Source organism: Bos grunniens, chromosome 5 (genome assembly GCF_055505025.1).
Source record: "Bos grunniens cultivar Pamir isolate PY7600 chromosome 5, Bosgru_T2T1.0, whole genome shotgun sequence".
NCBI classification, from domain to species: domain Eukaryota; kingdom Metazoa; phylum Chordata; class Mammalia; order Artiodactyla; family Bovidae; genus Bos; species Bos grunniens.
Window position 1 is genome coordinate 91,629,740 of NC_141169.1, and position 20,020 is coordinate 91,649,759.

The following is a 20,020-nucleotide window of genomic DNA, read 5'->3' on the forward strand; positions in this document are numbered from 1 at the left end:
GTTTGTTGAAAAAAAAAAAAAAATCACTCTCATGGGGCTCACTAACGTTACATGAACTAAGTATCAACAGAAAAATGAAATCTTATTTTTCCCACTAAAACCAGATAGTGGTCAACCATTCACGGTCCCTATAGGTTAAGAACCAGACGATCTGCAGCTGAATCAAGGCAAAATATTATGAAACTGTGTATTTATGAGAATTGTATATTTGAGAATGTGAAGAGCTGGACTGCTATGTTACAAGTAATTTTATAAAGCAAACAAAAGACTTTTCTGTTGTGCCAGTCAATGGTCCATTTTTTTTTTTTATTGAAGGATAATTGCTTTACAATAGTGGTCCATTTTTAAGAGCTCTATTTTAAGTCATGTGGTACAATATAAATTACACTGTAATTGATCTGTATACTTCAGACAATTTATTCAGATGAGAGCCTATTACACTTTTTTAAATTTAAAAAAAAATTTTATTTTTAGGATTACACTTAAAAAAAAAAAAAACCCAAATTTTAAAAGAGGAAAAACTTTGAGAGAACATATTTCAGACAGTACAGTTTTTATGAGTAAATATATCTATGAGTTTTTTGCTGAAGAGTATTAAAATCTGTTTATCCATACTCTTCTTGACAGATATGTGACTGCTTCCAGTTTTTGTCTACTATGAATTAAAGCTTGCTTTAAAGACCCTTGAATAAGTCTTTGTGAGGAGTTATGTTTTCATTTTTCTTAGGTAGATACATAGGATTCCTAAGTTTGATAAATGCATGTTTAACTTTATAAGAAGCTGCCAGACTACTGTTCTATCTTCGACCACCTCAGAAATGGGTGTGAATTTCAGCTGGTCCGCATCCTAACCAACACTAGGTAGTCAGTCAGTCTTTTAAGTTCAATCATTTTAGATGGTGTGCGTTGTGATTTTTATTTGCATTAAAACTGCAATTCTTTTATGATCAATAAGTTGTAAACTTTTCCATGTGTTTACTGGTCATTTGTATACCTTATTTGTTAGCTCTCCAAGGCTTATATGCCTGCACCGGGTTGTTTATTTTTGATTTACAAGAGTTGTTTATATATTTTGAACACAAGGGTTTTGTCAGGTGTATGTATTGGTAATTTTTCCTCCTGTTCTGATGGGCAAAAGTTCTAAATTTTGATGAAACCAAATTAATCAGTTTTCAATGAGAGTATACCCCTCAGAGGGTCCCAACTTTATCTGACTGGGTCTCCTAGCAGACTACTAGTATGTTCATGCTCTGAGCTTTGTCCTGTCGCAAAGTGAAAGCTGGCTCTCATGCTCCACTTAGTAACTTCCTGGATGCCTCCTGCTATAGATTGAAGTGGTCTTCCTAAAATTCCTGCTGAAATGCTAGCCCCTGATGTTGAAGACCTGAAAATGGTTCTTAAAAAGAGGTTGTTATGACTCACAGATTTAAGAGAATGAACTTATGGTTACCCAGGAAAAGGGAGGTGGAAAGGAATAGCTAGGGAGTTTGGGATGGACAGGTACACTCTGCTATACTTAAAATGGATAACCAACAAGGACTCTATAGCACAGGGAACTCTGCTCATTGTTCTGTGGCAGCGTGGATGGGAGGGGAGTATGGCTGGCTGAGTCTCTTTGTTGTTCACTTGAAACTATCACAACATTGTTAATCAACTGCACCCCAATGCAAAATAAAAAGTTAGAAAATCTTCCCAGAACTTGATCTTTCAGCCTGCAGAACTGTAAGAACAAATGTCTGTTGTGTAAAGCTCTTGGTGGGACTCCCCTGTTGGTCCAGTGGTTAACGATCTGCCTTGTAATGCAGAGGACATGGGTTTGATCCCTGCTCCATAAACTAATATCCCACATGCTTTGGGGCTAACTGACCCTGCATGCCGAAATTAAGACCCAACACAGCCAAATATGCAAAACAAAACCAACAAACAAATAAACCCCCACAAAACAAGCACTTGTTCTCTAGTATTTTGTTACGGTGGTCTGAGTAGACTAATGATGTGCGTGTTAGTTGCTTAGTTGTGCCTGACTCTTTGTGACCCCATGGACTGTTAGCCTACCAGGCTCCTCTGTCCATGGAATTCTCCACGCAAGAATACTGGAGTGGGTGGCCATGCTATCTTCCCACTCAGGGCTTGAACCCAGGTCTCCTGCACTGCAGGTGGATTCTTTACTATCTGAGCTACCAAGGAAGCCTAGACTAATGAACCACCCTTCACGTAATTTTCCACCTAAACATTCCTTTCTTTACTTTTCTTCAACTTGTTGAAGCTTCTCAAAAAATTTAAGTGATATGAACCAGCTTTTATATAAAAGTGCTGGGTCTTAGTTGCAGCATGCGGGATCTTTTAGTGGCGGTATGCAAACTCAGTTGCGGCATGTGGGATCCAGTTCCCCGACCAAGGATCAAACCCAGGCTCCCTGCATTGGACCACCAGGAAGTTCCTGAACTAGCTTTTTTTTTTCGGCTACACCAAGTCTCTTAGTTGTGGCACTTTGGATCTGAAGATTTGTTGTGGCAGGCAGGATCTTTTCAGTTTTGACATGCAAGTTCTTTGTTATGGCATGTAAGATCTAGTTCCCTGACCAGGGAGTGAACTGGGGCTCCCTGCATCGGAACACTGGAGCCACTGGGCCACCAGGGAAGTCCCTGAACCAGCTTTTATAATCCCTGTTTGTGGGAGGATTGGCCAGGGTATCTAGTTACCAAAAACATTTACTTTGTTTGCTGTCTGATAATTCCTGCGTATTTATAACTACATGCAACAATATGGTAAGGACTAGGACTGTGACTCTTTAACTTAAATTTGTCTGTGAAAAGAGAAAGTTAAAAAAGACTTTCAATGAGAAGATATGATTCGAATGAGAAAGGTGTATAGATATTAACTTTTCAAGATAGCAATATTTTTCTAATGGGAAAAAAAAAACACTGACATTAGAAAACCTTGAAAAATATTCCAATTATGGAAAAAACTATGTGAATATTATCATTTCATATTGTTCAAAATTTACTTTGTAACCCTCTAGCAGGTTTAAAAAAATTGACTAGGGAGTTATGATGATCAGAAATTACTTTTCTGAAAAATCCCACATTGTAGATTATTTGTTTTATCTCTAACAAATTTTTTGGTGAAACATTTTTAAAAGTAAGTCACAGATACTTTACTCCTAAGTGTTTCAGAATTCACTTACTACATCTCCTAAATAACCACAGTATCACAGTATCATTAGAACCTATCATCTAGAACCTATGTAAATTTCCATTATTCTCCAAAGAATGTCTTTAGAGCTTTTCTTTTAAACCATGATCAGCTCAAAGTTCAAGTACTGTACTATATCTGTTTTTTTCTGTCTTATTCCTGAATAGCCCCCTCTCTATCCTTTTTTTTTTTTTTTTTTAATTTCTTAAAGAATGACTAGCGTTAAAAAATAATCAGATGACCTCCTTGGTGGTCAAGTGGCTAAGACTCCAAGCTCCCAATGCAGGGGGCCCAGGTTTGATCCTTGGTCAGGGAATTAGATACCACATACTTCAACTAAGACTCAGCACAGCCAAATAAGTATTAAAAGATAATCAGAGTATACACAGTAAAAATAAGCATTATTTCATAGAATTTACTTTTATAGAAATTGTATAAAAGTCTGTCTTATTCCTAATCTTTTATATATAATTTTGAAAGAATAAAAACCAAAAAATAAAGTGTCAGGTTAGGAAATAGAAAGTTTTTCACAAGTTTGACATAAACTTATACTCAATAAAACCTCACCTTAACTGACATGAAGTTTTTTAGTCTTTATCCCACAAAGGATGAATAATCCAAAAATATTACTGTTTAAAAAGGGAGATTCCTAGCAGAGAAGGTGACTTATAATATACAGTTTATGGGTCATGCTGTTGTCTCAATATCTGAAAACTTCTAAATTCAGAAACTCGTCAGATTCCACAGGTTTCAGATAAGGGACTGCGGGCTCGTATATGTACTCTGTCAGCATGCAAACTGAATTTGTTTCTAAAATGTCTGAAAAACACAGGAGATAAGACATATCACAAATGCTGACCTTTAACAGAAGTTTCTATTTCTGAAGCAGGTTCTGATTTTTCTTCTCCATTAGACTCATCAACTTCCGCCACTGTTGTTAATTCTGGCTCACTCTTGTAGAGTCTATAATCTGGACCCTTGAAAGAAAGATGCGTAATTACAAAAAAAAAAAAAAAAAGGTAAAAGTCTTTTTAAAAATGTTTACCTCCAAAAACTCACACTCTTAACAATCAAAAGCCTCAGTCAGCTATATTGGGTATAAATCAATTAATATATATGTTATAATTAGGATAGGGAAAAAAAAGACTTCGTAAGATTTTTAACCAGTATATCTTTTGGCTTTAAAATTAAGAATATTCCTCTTAAGGACAAAGTCATCAGAACATTTTTATCATAGTATAACTAAAGTCTGAAAATAATTATATCATATTAACTCAATTAGCCCTATTTCTTTTTTTCTTGTTCTCTTCTCCTTGCTTATTCATTTAACACATTTACTTAATCTCTAAGCTTTTTTCTAGTTTCCATGGGTAATGTCTCTTGCTGGCAATGTCCAAATCCTCTAAGTTTTCCTATACTGAACTGCCCATATCCCAACCTTTTTATCGTTCCTGATAAGAATCTTTTTCTTCCTTGCATCTTTCTGATTTAAAGATATCACTTTGCCTCCAATATCCTGAAATGGTAGATTTAAAATATGGCTCCTTAAACACATGCAACATAACCACTTGATTAAAATATTCATGAAAAGCAACAAACTATGAAATATTAAAATTGTGGGGGGGGGGAAATGACAAAATAAGAAACATAAAACTAAAACAGGAAAAACAGACGATAATGTTATATATGAACACAAAAGTACTGGCTAAAAGTGATGTGATAATAATAAAAAGAAAAGACTGAGTCAAAAATAAATTGTTGGGAAAAATGAGGGCATGTACGATTGATTACTCTGTGGCTATTGCAGCCACTTACACAGTGGGATCCATTTCTTGGATATCCTTGAACTTGGTGAATCTTCTTTTCTTCGGGCAGATGGACTGGGCCCCTGCTATAACAGAGCAAGGAGCTGCTATCACTGGGCAGAGGGGGGATTATGGGAGGCTGGTCTGTAAAGTCATAGGACCGAGGAAGTGGAGGACGAGGTGGGACTACTTCCTCTTCCTAAAGATTGTAGAACAGTCACCTTATTTAGATAAGCATACTGAATTAAGTATATCGAAATTCTTTGCAATGGTAAATTAACTTACATTCACTTTAAGAAAATTAAAGGGACACTGCCAAGTCAAGAGTCTCATATCAAAAAGTAAAACCAAAAATGTTTATGATAGCCAATAACTGGGTTTTAAATTTGGTTGCATCTCATTTTTTTGGTAACCATAGGTTAGGTTTACTCTGAAGCTCAACATCAAAACAAATTTATGAAACTACTGTATTTCATTTTAAAAATAGAAGAATTAATTTTAAAAATCTTGCTCCACTTTGTTTAGGTAAATTTAAGAGGGAAAAAAAAGCCATTTCTTTTTGGTTGACTTTTATACAAAATTCACGACAACAGATGCTTTCAACTAGGTTGACAGTATCTCTTTATAGTTGTAATTTCTTTATGGTATGCATGATACGCAGCCAACTTATCTATCAGTCATCTCATACGCTTTAAAAAATACACCAAACAATGATAAATAAATACTCAAATTACTTACATTAGAAAAAGTATGACAATGTTAAAGTTCTAACATAGATAAAAAGTGGTGATTCAAACTTTTTTGCATTAAAAAAAGGGAAGAAGATCACACTCGTTCAAAGCACCAAATTACTGAACCAGTGAAATTTCAAGATTAAGACAATAACAGATATATTTAGAAAACATTTTTGTTATGAGTAAATTCTAATTCATGTTTTAATTATAAATTAAAATAATTATAGTTAGAGAAACAATCCAAACTTACCTCATTTTTGTACTTAACTGTTGAGAAAGGCTTTGATCCTATCATACCTATTAAAAAAAATGTAAACTATAACTACTTAATACTAAACATACCTTCTTAAATCTATAGAAAAAAGGAACAATTTCATTTTGCTTATTTTCAACAAAAGCTTTAGTTTCTAACCCCCCGTTTATTAACGTTTTCTGAATTAAAAACCCATTACATTGCTATACAGTAGAAATTAACACATAAAGCCACTACAATAAAATAAATTTAAAAACTCATTACCTTAAAAATACAAACTGAAATATCTAATTTAAACGACAGTACGGGCAAATGGGTTTTCTCAAATACAATTGGTTTAAGTATGATTTGATACAATCTTTTAGGAGGGCAATTTGGCTGTGCCTATCAAAATGAAAAATGTAAACTTATTTCTCATTTTCTACAATCCATTAGTACTAGCATGTGTGTTTATCATGTACACAGTAATGTTCATTATATCAAAGAAAAACAAAAAAAAGCCTCAACCAACCCACCAACAACCTACTGGAATCAACCTACTGAAAAAAATACTGTCCATCAACACTGAAATTGATAAATTACAGTTTACCTATACAATGTATTTTTACACAGCTGTTACTATACTGTGTTGTTAAGGAGAAAAAAGCATACCGATGAAAACCAGCACTTTCTATTGTGGGGAAAAAACTACTCAAACCAAATTATTGTGTGTGTTTATAATTACAGATACAAAACAATGATTTATTTTTTTCTGAGTGTGGCTGGGAGAACTTTTTCTTTCTATATATTACATATAAACTTGGGTACTAATTCATTATTACAAAGTACCTGTTTTCTAATGCCAAAAATCCAGTAAAATAACAAGGGAAATCCAATTCTGCATGTCATTCCACTTAGATATAATAATATAGTCAATTAGTGCAGAATAAAAGACGAAACCAATGTACCTGTTTCCGAAGTGCCTCTCTGCTGCTTGTGTTTACTCAGTCCTTCCATGACATCCTGAATTCTCCAGAGTTCTTTCTGAATTTGTGCACGCTGAATTCCTGCTGATTCGGTCTATCCGTAAAAATGGATAGACCACACATGAGGGCGGCGAGAGGGAGAGAAATCATGAGATACAGTTATAAATTCCACTAATTACATATCTAAAAAATGAGAACCACAGTGGTTACGTTTGAGACTACTTAATATAATCTGTGTGTCCTTCTCAGTTTTGCAATGTTAATGATAAAGAAAAAGCAAAGAAAGAGAAAAATTTAATATTTCAGACCTACATGGTACACTATTTCACATTTTTTCAATAAGCATTGTGTTGCATTATTTACAATTGGGAAGGAATACTGACTAGATGGGACTAAAAATGGGGAACTTCCCCTAACCCAAAACCAACAAAACAACACAAAAACACAACAGAACAGAAACTCACCAACCTCAAATTAAACAAAGCATTTTTAGGGGAAAAAAAGGAAAGTATTTTAGCTTCCTAAGTTCTAGAACATAGAGAAATGCCAAAAGGGCAATTTACAAAATATATTTTGAAGAGTTTTGACTGATAGAGTTAAAAAGAATTTTCAGGACAAATTTTCAGTTTGCCATTTTATTATTGCCATTTTTATTCTAACCTAAAGTTGTATCTACTTCTTTTTACCTCTAATACCCCATTTCATGACCTTCGGCTAAATACTCTAATTGAAGCCAAAATAAAATAATATTGGTAAGATTCTAACAAAACTCTATGACTCATTGATAAACAGTAAAACAATAAATATAATTTTTAGGACTATAACTTAAAAAGAAACAGGTAAGTAAGTACGAAAATTGTCATGATTATGCTAGCCCTGAAATGTGAATACCAATAAAGACTTGTGAGAGGGAATATAAACTACACAAATCAGACAACTGCACATACAGAATATGTATTATTTTTGCAATAATTTAAAAGAATACATATTTCTGTGTATCTGAAAGGTGTTTAATGAAAACCTCATTTTTATTTTATTTTGCACTTCTCTGGTTCCTAGTTACACTGACCAACTTTTCAAACACTTGTTAGCAAACTGTGTTATTAAGTTTTCTATCAATTAAAACTTTTCACGTTCTTTGTCTATTTTGCTAATGCATTTCTGTTTCTCCAAACCAAAATGAAAAAGTTTTCTGCAAATCTAGTTAAGTAACTTGTTGAATTTTTAGAGGTTCAAGAGACTTCTTCCTAGTATGTCATTTTCTAAGTTTTCTATGTTGTTTTCATTGTTTACTCATGTATTTAACAAATAATTATATATGTTTTATATATAGTATGTTTTATTTGCCTGGTTCTATTCTAAGTGCTTAAAAAAAATCAACACATTTAACCATCATAATAACCCAACAGGGCTAGATACTGGTATTATTTTTATTTTACTGAGTGGAAACTGAGGCATATGTAACTGGCCTAAGATTATACGCGCAATGCTACTTCTTATAAGATGTGCCTCCTAGTTTTTCATTTTTTTACAAAATGTCTAACTACTTGTGGTCTTTATTATACCTTAAAAATACAGAACCATTTTGTGATTTTCTTTTCTGGAAATTTGGTTGGAATAGAATTATGCTTATGGGAAGAATTTTCATTGTGATAATGTTAAATCAGGTCATCGACAACACAGTATAACAATTAATACCTCTCCATTTATTCAGGTCTTCTCTCATGTCCTACACTAATGAAATATTCATGTGCTCAGTCGCTCAGTCGTGGCCAGCTCTTTGCGATCCCATGGACTATAGCTTGCCAGGCTCCTCTGTCCACGGAATTTTACAGGCAAGAATACTGGAGTGGGTTGCCATTTCCTTCTCCTAAATTTTCGTGATGAACTTTTTTATTAGATTAATCAGGACTCCAAACTGCTTTGGTTCACAGCTTCTTTTTTATGGCCTATGGCCTAAAAATTAACTTTATTCTCTTACTCTTAAGGGGTTATTAAAAATCCCAAGTACCAAAGATTTTGTGGCAGAGTGTTTATACTTGCAACATCTAAAGTCTTTAACATCTGGCCTTTTACAGATAAAGTTTGCTGATCCCTTGGTTATATTTTAGATATTTACCATTTTTTAAATATTCCATTTAGTAACTTCAGTGTACAAAACAGAAGTCACAACCACACATGGCTACTTAAATTTAGGTAATTAAAAATTCCTAGCAATATTGCAAATGCCCAACAACTACACTAGCAACACTGAAGGGCCTAAAAACTACATGTGGTTTAGTGATTCTATTTTGGATAGCATGCATAGAAGACAGGTGACTTTCTATGTCAACCTTACTATCTATTTATTATACTGAATTGTTGAGTCCACTGGGATTCCAATGTAAATGATTAAATTTACATAGGGTCACAGCATGAAGTGACTTTTATTTATTTTTTTTCAAACATATATAATCTCCATTCCCCAGGGTATTATTTTAAGACAGCTATTATTATTTTCAGTTTACAGATGAGAAAACAAACACCTGGACCTTGGCTCCCTATCTACCTATCCACAAAATTGGGTTCTTTATGCCCAAAGTTGCCACATCTTCCCCTATTCTAATTAATATAGCAGTCAAGATAATGGGCTAAAACAGTTTGATAGAAGAGAGGGATTTAAAATAGAATAGATAAAATAATTTGACACTTCAATGTCAAGTGACAGCCAGGAGCACAGAACACCCTGGGGCTCACTATGTGCTCTACAGAATAAAGAACTTTTAAACAATGAGGGATGGGCTACTTTGTGAGACAGTAAGATTCCTATCATTGAAAGTATCATTGAAATCCAGATGTTAGGTAGCTAATTATGCAACAAATGTTGAAGCTTTGAGTGAATCCAACAAGATGGATAGCACAGTACCAGTCAAAGCCAGTTAGAACAAAGTAAACTTATTATAATTCTGTACCTGAACTTCACCGAGGCGATCCAGCTGCTCTTGCATCTGGTTCCTGGTAACAGTTACGTCGTACTCTAACTTATCATATTCTCTCCACGCTCGTTCCAGTTCCTAAAAGCAAAGGGCTTTAATTACTTTCACGGAGAAAATGTGCTGGTGTGTTATCACTCTTGTAATCAATAATGGGCAAAGTACAACATGTTATAACTCATTTCCCTTTTTTCCTCTCATTTAGTTCAATTTAAGAAGAATGCTGAGCAAATGAATTATTTATTATTGTGCTGCTGTATTCAAATTTCACTTAAAAAAATCAAAACCAAACAAAAAAAACCCCCAAACAACCCAAACAAACATACTTTACATTATTCATTCATGACATCAAAATATTCAGCTGATTGTAGGATCTAAAGAGGTTTATTTGGAGAAAATATGTTATTTTATTCATGATAATACATTAATTTTTTCTTGTAAGTGATTTCTTAAAAGGCAGAAGAGGCATAAGTAAAATATTTTCTTATATGTCATGATTAACATTTGTCCAGAAATAAAAACACTAAATAGCCTGTATTTTTAGCATGTCAGATTTTCAATAACAGTGGAAGCTTCACATGACTTTACTTAGAATAAATATACAGTCATGTAATGATTTCCTTTTCTTGGGCTCCAAAATCACTGCAAATGGTGACTGCAGCCACAAAATTAAAAGACACTTGCTCCTTGGAAGAGAAGCTATGACAAACCTAGACAGCATAATGAAAAGCAAAGACATCACTTTGCTGACAAAGGTCCATATAGTCAAAGCGATGTGATGGCTTTTCCAGTACTCACGTATTGATGTGAGAGTGGACCATAAAATAGGCTGAGCACGAAAGAATTGACACTTTTTGAACTGTGGTGCTGGAGAAGACTCTTGAGAGTCCCCTGGACTGCAAGGAGATCAAACCAGTCAATCCTAAAGGAAAAGTGAAGTTGCTCAGTCGTGGCCAACTCTTTGTGACCCCGTGGACTGTAGCCCACCAGGTTCCTCATCCATGGGATTCTCCAGGAAAGAATACTGGAGTGGGTTGCCATTTCCTTCTCCAGGGAATCTTCCCAACCCAGGGATCGAACCAGGGTCTCCTGCATTGCAAGCAGACATTTTAACCTCTGAGCCACCAGGGAAGCCCCAATCCTAAAGGAAATCAACCATGAATATTCATTGGAAGGACTGAAGCTGAAGCTGCTATATTTCAGTTACGTGATGCGAAGAGCTAATTCACTGGAAAAGACCCAGATGCTGGGAAAGATTGAAGGCAGGAGGAGAAGGAGTCGACAGAGGATGAGATGGTTGGATGGCATCACTGACTTGATGGCCATAAGTTTGAGCAAACTCTGGGAGATAGTGAAGGACAGAGATGCCTGGTGTGCTGCAGTCCATAGGTCACAGAGAGTTGGACACAACTTAGGAACTGAACAACAACAAATGAACCTAGTTCAGCTAACTAATACAGTGAATCCTGCTTGTAGAGACTTGACAGAGGTACTTCCCACCTATACTTTTCTTCTTTGGGGAAAAGAAAACTATCCCTAAACCTCAAACCAGAGAGAAAACTTTCATACTTAATCCTTAACCACATGTAATCTATTTAATACAGAATAATTCTACAAGTGCTCAACAATACATTGTCAGGAAGGATAAAATGAGGGTAACAGACTCATCATCCTAAAAGATGATGCTGTGAAAGTACAGTTCAATTCAGTTCAATGGTTTAGTCATATCCAACTCTTTGCGACCCCATGAACCACAGCACGCCAGGCCTCTCTGTCCATCACCAACTCCTGGAGTTCACCCAAACTCATGTTTATTGAGTCAGTGATGCCATCCAACCATCTCATCCTCTGTTGTCCCCTTCTCCTCCTGCCTTCAATCTTTCCCAGCATCAGGGTCTCTTCCAATGAGTAAACTCTTGGCATCAGGTGACTGAAGCATTGGAGTTTCAGCTTCAACATCAGTCCTTCCAATGAACAGCCAGGACTGACCTCCTTTAGGATGCACTGGTTGAATCTTCTTGCAGTCCAAGGGACTCTCAAGAGTCTTCTCCAACATCACAGTTCAAAAGCATCAATTCTTCAGTGCTCAGCTTTCTTTATACTCCAACTCTCATATCCATACATGACTACCAGAAAAGCCATAGTGTTGACTAGACGGACCTTTGTTGACAAAGTAATGTCTCTGCTTTTTAATATGCTGTCTAGGTTGGTCATAACTTTTCTTCCAAGGAGTACGTGTCTTTTTATTCCATGGCTGCAATCACCATCTGCAGTGATTTTGGAGCCTAAAAAGATAAAGTCAGGCACTGTTTCCACTGTTTCTCCATCTATTTGCCATGAAGTGATGGAACCGGATGCCATGATATGAAGGAACTGGATGCCATAATATGAACAAAGCTAGTGGAGGTGATGGAATTCCAGTTGAGCTATTTCAAATCCTAAAAGATGATGCTGTGAAAGTGCTGCACTCAATATGTCAGCAAATTTAGAAAACTCAGCAGTGGCCATAGGACTGGCAACAGTCAGTTTTCATTCCATTCCCAAAGAAAGGCAATGCCAAAGCATGCTTAAACTACTGCACAATTGCACTCATCTCACATGCTAGCAAAGTAATGCTCAAAATTCTCCAAGCCAGGCTTCAGCAATACATGAACCGTGAACTTCCAGATGTTCATGCTGGTTGTAGAAAAGGCAGAGGAACCAGAGATCAAATTGCCAACATCCAATGGATCATCGAAAAAGCAAGAAAGTTTCAGAAAAACATTTATTTCTGCTTTATTGACTATGCCAAAGCCTTTGACTGCCATGGATCACAACTGTGGAAAATTCTGAAAGAGACTGGAATACCAGACCACCTGATCTGCCTCTTGAGAAACCTGTATGCAGGTCAGGAAGCAACAGTTAGAATTGGACATGGAACAACAGACTGGTTCCAAATTGGAAAAGGAGAATGTCAAGGCTGTATATTGTCACCTTGCTTCTTTAACTTCTATGCTGATTACATGATGAGAAACGCTGGGCTGGATGAAGCACAGGCTGGAATCAAGATTGCTGGTAGAAATATCAATAACCTAAGATACGGAGATGACACCACCCTTATGGCAGAAAGTGAAGAAGAACTAAAGAGCCTCTTGATGAAAGTGAAAGAGGAGAGTGAAAAAGTTGGCTTAAAGCTCAACATTCAGAAAACAAAGATCATGGCATCTGGTCTCATCACATCATGGCAAATAGATGGAGAAACAGTGGAAACAGTGGCAGACTTTATTGTTTTGGGCTCCAAAATCACTGCAGATGGTGACTGCAGCCATGAAATTAAAAGACACTTACTCCTAAAAAAAAAAAAAAGAAAGATGCTTACTCCTTGGAAGGAAAGTTATGACCAACCTAGACAGCATATTAGAAAGCAGAGACATTACTTTGTCAACAAAGGTCCGTCTAGTCGACACTATGGCTTGTATGGATGTAGTCATGTATGGATGTGAGAGTTAGAGTATAAAGAAAGCTGAGTGCTGAAGAATTGATGCTTTTGAACTGTGGTGTTGCAGAAGACTCTTGAGAGCCCCTTGGACTGCAAGGAGATCCAACCAGTCCATCCTAAAGGAGATCAGTCCTGGCTGTTCATTGGAAGCACTGATGTTGAAGCTGAAAGTCCAATACTTTGGCCACTTGATGCGAAGAGTTGACTCACTGGAAGAGACCCTGATGTTGGGAAAAATTGAATACATGAGGAGAAGGGGATGACAGAGGATGAGATGGTTAGATGGCATCACTGACTCAATGGACACGTTTGAGTAAACTCTGGGAGTTGGTGATGGACAGGGAGGCCTGGTGTGCTGGAGACCATGGGTTCTCAAAGAGTCGGACACGACTCAGAGACTGAACTGCACAGACTCAGTGGCAGTCCAATAATGTAAGGAGATGGCATTGCCAGGCCGACACAGAACCTCTTTTGTAGAAAAGTTCAGAGGGAGACCAAAGCTGCTGTGTGTGTGCTCAGATGCTCAGTTGTGTCTGACTCTCTGCAACCCTGTGAACTGTAATCCACCAGGCTCCTCTGTTTATGGGATTCTCCAGGCAAGAATACTGGGGTGGGTTGCCATTTCCTCCTTCAGGGGATCTTCCTGACTCAGTGACTGAATTTACATCTCCTGTGTCTCCTGCATTGGCAGGCAGATTCTTTACCACTGGGCCACCTTGGAAGCCCCAAACTGCTACAGAGGCAACTAAATCTGAGAATATTTTAGAATGGTGGGGAATTCTTGTCCTTCACATAAAAAACAGATCTACAGGCAGCCTACTTTACTAATATTCTAGGGGTGAGGAAACACAATATAGTTTGAATTTCCCTAACCTGGAGAGTCCTGCCATTCCACTGTACCAGTGCCGTTATCCTGCTGTACCTGTTTCTGCCTTTCCCTCTGGGCTCCTCCAGCATGATTACGTGTGAGTAATAACACAAGTCTATAGGAAGCAGCCAGCAACAGGAAAGCACTGGCCCCATACCAGTCCTCCCAACACCTGGCCAAGCATTTCATTAAAGAGTTTAGTGGCTTATCCGAGTACAAGGTTAAAATCTTTAAATGTGACATTAGCATTTTTTGTCAAGAAGATAATATCTAGGTACACTAAGGCAATTAAAAGGGGTGATGAGTTGCACATATACAATTATCTTAAAATCACAGGCACAAGTCAGGAAACACAGCAGTGCTTTCAATAAAGACCTGGACTTTTCAAGCCATGTAGTTAAGAGGATGAGATAAATCCTGTGATTTAGAACCACATGGATGAACCTCATAATGTTAAGAGAAGCCAAACAGTATATCCTATATGGTTATACTTTAACAAAGTCCAAGACAGGCAAACTTAATATACAGTTTAAAAGTCAGGTAGTCACTTTTTTGGGGGAGGAGGCAGTCATGGAGAAGAAAGCATCCCATTAAAATGCAATGCCTCAATAAGGATGTTGGCCATGTCTGTGTGGTTTATTTGTGTACTTTTCTGAGAAAATGTTCTACTCTAACAAAGGTTTAAAAAGAAAGTGCATGTGCCTATATGGACTTGCTACAAGGATGGCAGAAAACTTTTTTAAAATTTGACTCCGTCTAAGTTTACGGCATGGAACAAGTAAATTTTAATAGTGGTTACTTCTTTACAGTCTATACTGAGATAAGATTTGGCTACTGTAGGGGGAAAAAACCCAAACTTTAAGTAGGTCTGCAACATTCAGAGGCAGTGAAACCCAGACTACCAAAAAGAGATGAAAGAGAATTTTAATATGTAACTACAGAGCCACAGCAGCAACATATTGTGGGCTTTATTAAGAAGGGATTAAGACTGATGATTCATTTCCAAGTTTTTAATATAATAAGAACTTTCCTTTCCTTGTCCAGAACCAATGGCAATTTATAACAGAATCTACCCATGGGAATAGTTACACAGTATGATACACATGAATGTAAATGTTATTTATTACATTATACTTAGAGCTAATAGACTGGTCTGCTTCTGGTTTGCCTCTCAAGCAGTGTTCCTGAGTTCTAATCTAAGAAATGTTAATTCACTATTCTACTTTTTATTAAAAAAAGCATAAGAAATTGGCAGTAGATTTTGCTTCAAAATAGAGATGAGGGAGTAATACAGAAATTGTAATTATTAGCTTCTTTTTGTCTTTCCATTGTGTCCTTTGGACAGCAAGGAGATCAAACAAGTCAATCCTAAAGGAAATCAACTCTGAATATTTACTGGAAGGACTGATGCTGAAGCTCCAAGACACTGGCCACCTGATGCGAACAGCTGACTCATTATGCTGGGAAAGACTGAGGGCAAGAGGAGAAGGGGGCGACAGAGGATGAGATGCTTGGATGGTATCACTGACCCAAAGGACATGAGTTTGAGGAAAGGGAGACAGTGAAGGACAGGGAAGCCTGGCATGCTTCAGTTCATGGGGTTGCAAAAGGTTGGACATAGCAACTGAACAACAACAAAATTAGCTTCTTAAGCTCCAGTAACTCTTCATGTTTAAATATTACAGATTAAGGTCCACAACTACACCTTGGAAAATTAAAATACTGCAGTACTTAAATCTGGCTTCCCTGGTAGCTCAGCAATCCACCTGCAACGCAGGAGTTGTGGGTTCAATCCCTGGGTCAGGAAGATCTTCTGTAGAAGGAAATGGCAACCCACTCCAGTGTTCTTGCCTGGAAAATGCCATGGACAGACGGGCCTGACAGGCTACAGTCCATGGGGTTGCAAAAGAGTAGGACCTGACTCAGCGACTAAACAGCAAATAACAATTTAAATTTACCATTATGTTTCGGTGATTAGGCACACAAAATATTGATTTTGACCATTACAACCCAATGATAACAATTCTGTGAACTGGGTATCAGAACTAGTTGATTTTTGAGATCAATCAAAATAAAGTTAATGTAATTTCAGTTTTACCTTCAGGATGTAGGGATTTCTTGGCATAGATATTAACAATGTGTTTAGAATTTGAATAATTTTTTAAAAAATAACATTTTAAATGATTTTATACTTACCTTAGTATATAACTGCATCAGAGATAAAAATCACTTCTTACTAAACACATAACATATCTTATTATACTATCTAATAATAACTAGTATATTGGCTTTTTTAAACTTAAAAAGATGTTACAAGGGACAAATTCAAACTATATAAAGTGAGGCTCAACTAAATCAGGTATGATTATGGAGCTACCTTAATTTTAAATATCTAGTTTATGATAACAATTATAGTCATTTTACTTTTTTGGCTACTTATAATCTTTAACTTACTGGCTAGTTACAATCTTGAACTCATATATTTAGTTTCTCCTCTAATCTTCTCTTTGAAACAAAATAATATTCCATCTCAAAGAAAATGGTTGCTTTTTATTGTACAAATTGAAGACATAATGAATTTTTCTAATAATAAAAGTAGAATAGAACACAAGAAAAGATAAGAAGATCTAATATGCTCCCCCTTTGTTAGCAGTTTTGTGGATTATTTTTTTAATCCTCCTTAGATATATACAACGGAAATTTCCAAATATAAACAAATGTAGCCAACAAGCACCCAAATGCAAAAGTTATCAATACATGATCAATCTGGTTTCATCTATAGAATCCATTTTCCATCCCCATGGGATCATTTCAAAGCAAGTACCAGAGATTATATTGTTTCATTTATAACCACTTCAGAAAAGGAACAAAAATGAAAAAGATAAACAGATAAATTCTAATGAATTTTAATAACTAATATGCTTCCCTGTTGGCTCAGATGGTAGAGAATCCTCTTACAATGCGGGAGACCTGGGTTCAAGCCCTGGGTTGGGAAAATCCCCTGGAGAAGGGAATGGCTACCCACTCCAGTATTCTTGCCTGGAAAATCCCATGGACAGAGGAGCCTGAAGGGCTACATACAGTCCACGGGTTCTCAAAGAGTCAGACACAACTGAGCAATTGAGCACACACATGTATTTCTTTTAAAATATATTTTTAAAATCATTTTATTTATTTTTAGCTGTGCTGGGTCTTTATGGCTGTGTGGGCTTTCTCTAGTTGCGGCCAGCAGGGGCTACTCTATAGTTGTGGTGCTCGGGCTTCTCACTGTGGTGGTTTCTCTTGCTGCAGAGCACAGGCTTTAGAGCAAGGGCTCAGTAGTTGTGGAATCTTCCCAGACCAGGGATTGAACCTGTGTCCCCTGCATTGGCAGACATATTCTTAACCACTGGACCACTAGGGAAGTCCTAAAAAATATTTTAAACTGTAACAATTTCCCTGTCTATTCCTTTGCTACTTATTTGTTGAAGAGAATGGGTTACTTGTTCTGTAGAATTTCTCCAATGCTAGGCAATGGCACCCCACTCCAGTACTCTTGCCTGGAGAATCCCATGGATGGAGAAGTCTGGTGGGCTGCAGTCCATGGGGTTGCTAAGAGTCGGACACGACTGAGCGACTTCCCTTTCACTTTTTACTTTCGTGCATTGGAGAAGGAAATGGCAACCCACTCCAGTGTTCTTGCCTGGAGAATCCCAGGGACGGCGGAGCCTGGCGGGCTGCCGTCTCTGGGGTCGCACAGAGTCGGACATGACTGAAGCGACTTAGCAGCAGCAGCAGAGTCTGTTAACTGAATTCCTGTGGTATTGTTTAGCTTGTGCTTGTGTTTTCTATGTTTCCTATAAACTCGTAGTTAGATGCTGAGGTTTGCTGAGATTCAGACTTGATTTTTGATTCCCCCAACCTCACGAATGTTGCTGGGTACTTTCCACTGCAGCATTTCAGGAGGTTTATCACCCCTGGCTGCCTCTGTTTCTAGGATATTGTATTACAATCATGAAACAACCAGTGTATTTAAAAGACATCATGAAATCTTTCAAAGTGTATTTCATGACAATCCATGTATGTCAATAGATCTGTTAAAAAAAATCACATTTTGCTATAACTATAATTCTCAGTAGCTCTGTGTGATACGGAGAATGGAAAGATGAAGATATTTCAAGTGCAGGCTTCTCTTCAAGGTGGTTTATCTGTCCTCTTCTCCAGCCCGTTAAACTTTATCCATTCTAGTCTAAAGTCTCCAATGACTTAAGTCCCTCCCATGCAGAATCTGGTCTAGAACATAAATTTAAAGTTACTGGAAGTCTATACAAAATGCTCATTCACTGTAACTCTGGGGAATCTCTCTGTTTCATTTTTCTATTTTTAACACAGTAGTAATAGTACCCCTGCGAAAGGGTTCTTAAATGACTTAACTATGTGTGAAAACACTTATAATGGAAACTGGCACCCAATAAACTGCTCCAGAAATATTCACAATGTTTACTACTATTCATATATTGGTACTATTCTGCCATGGCTAAGTGCATAAGCCATCTACTAGCATGATTCAGGACGACTGGGGTGCTTTATAGTTGTTTTCTTTAAATTCCAACTTTATTTTTATTTACTTGTTCATGTATTTCTTTGGTGCCAAAACCCAGGATTGAACCATGGAATTCCGACTATAGATGTTTGAGTAAGAGAATCTAGATTTGATTTCATGTTTCAGAAAATACAAATTCTGTAACTACTATGAGTACAGTGGAATAGAAAATACAGAAGTCCTAGAATAAAAAAATCCTAGGGACTTCCCTGGTGGCCCAGTGGTTCAGACTTCACCTTCCACTGTAGGGGATGTGGATTCAATCCCTGGTCGGGAAGCTAAGATACCACATGCCTCAAGGCAAAAAAATCCAAACATAAAACAGAAGCAGTAATGTAACGAATTCAATAAATACTTTAAAAATGGTCCACATTGAAAAAAAAAAATCTTAAAAGTCCTGGGTTTAGGTGTTGATCTGTTTTTAATTGGTTATGTCACTTTGGAAGTCGTTTAACCTCTATGAACCTGAGCTGCTTCTTCATCTGTGCAGTGGAGGTAATGAGAATGAAAATAACATGGAGATAATTACTACATCTATTTTGCACAGTATCTGCTAAAGGATCAAACCGGATAATATATGTACATAACACAGAAATACAAATATATTTTGCTACCATTATTGGATGAACCCTAAATTCTCATCTAAGGTATGTGAAGAGCATCTGCTTTATCTGGCTCCTTGAGTTGTCAGAAAGAATAAAAGCAACACTGCTGAATGAATAAAGCATGAGAATATTTCTCTTACAATCAGAGATAAAGCCTAAATGTAAACTTCCTGAGCAAGGTGACTGGAGCAGATGCTTAGCCCTCTGTCCACCTGATTTCAAGGCACTGTGGCCAACTCCACGTGTGCCGGTGTTCATGGTCAATTAACTAGGGCGCTTTGGACATGCCGGTGAATTAAGGACCCTGGGGCGACTGTGACCAAGGAGTGAGAGACAGCCCAGCCTCCCCACCTCTCAGTGGGAAATCTAGAAATATTTAGCTCCTTTCCTCAGAGGGTCCCTACTACTCCACAGTGGTGACCAACTCAGCAGTGAACCTCCACTGGCTCTTCTACCCACCACTCCCCTCACCCCGCCCCGTCTCATTCTCTCCCTCCATCACTTTCATTTCCTGGAAACAGCTCCCAGGTCCTCATCCCAGGCTCTGCTTTCAGAAAAAACCC

The 20,020-nt window shown here is 37.1% G+C and overlaps 1 protein-coding gene across 12 annotated transcripts in view; it reads right to left on the reverse strand.

Annotated features, from left to right (window-relative positions):
- The window catches only part of PLEKHA5 (pleckstrin homology domain containing A5), a 262,192-nt gene that overhangs the window by 14,752 nt on the left and 227,420 nt on the right, over nt 1-20,020 (reverse strand). For 11 of the 12 annotated variants that reach the window (XM_086401863.1, XM_086401862.1, XM_086401861.1 and 8 more), the window contains 4 exons: nt 9,904-10,005; nt 6,935-7,046; nt 5,985-6,031; nt 4,055-4,172 (listed from right to left, as the gene is read on the reverse strand). In XM_086401863.1, coding sequence (XP_086257989.1) covers nt 4,055-4,172; nt 5,985-6,031; nt 6,935-7,046; nt 9,904-10,005 — 379 coding nt within the window. Of the gene's footprint in view, nt 1-4,054; nt 4,173-5,010; nt 5,200-5,984; nt 6,032-6,934; nt 7,047-9,903; nt 10,006-20,020 lie in introns of all 12 variants that reach the window. The other variant, XM_086401872.1, reaches the window with a different exon arrangement.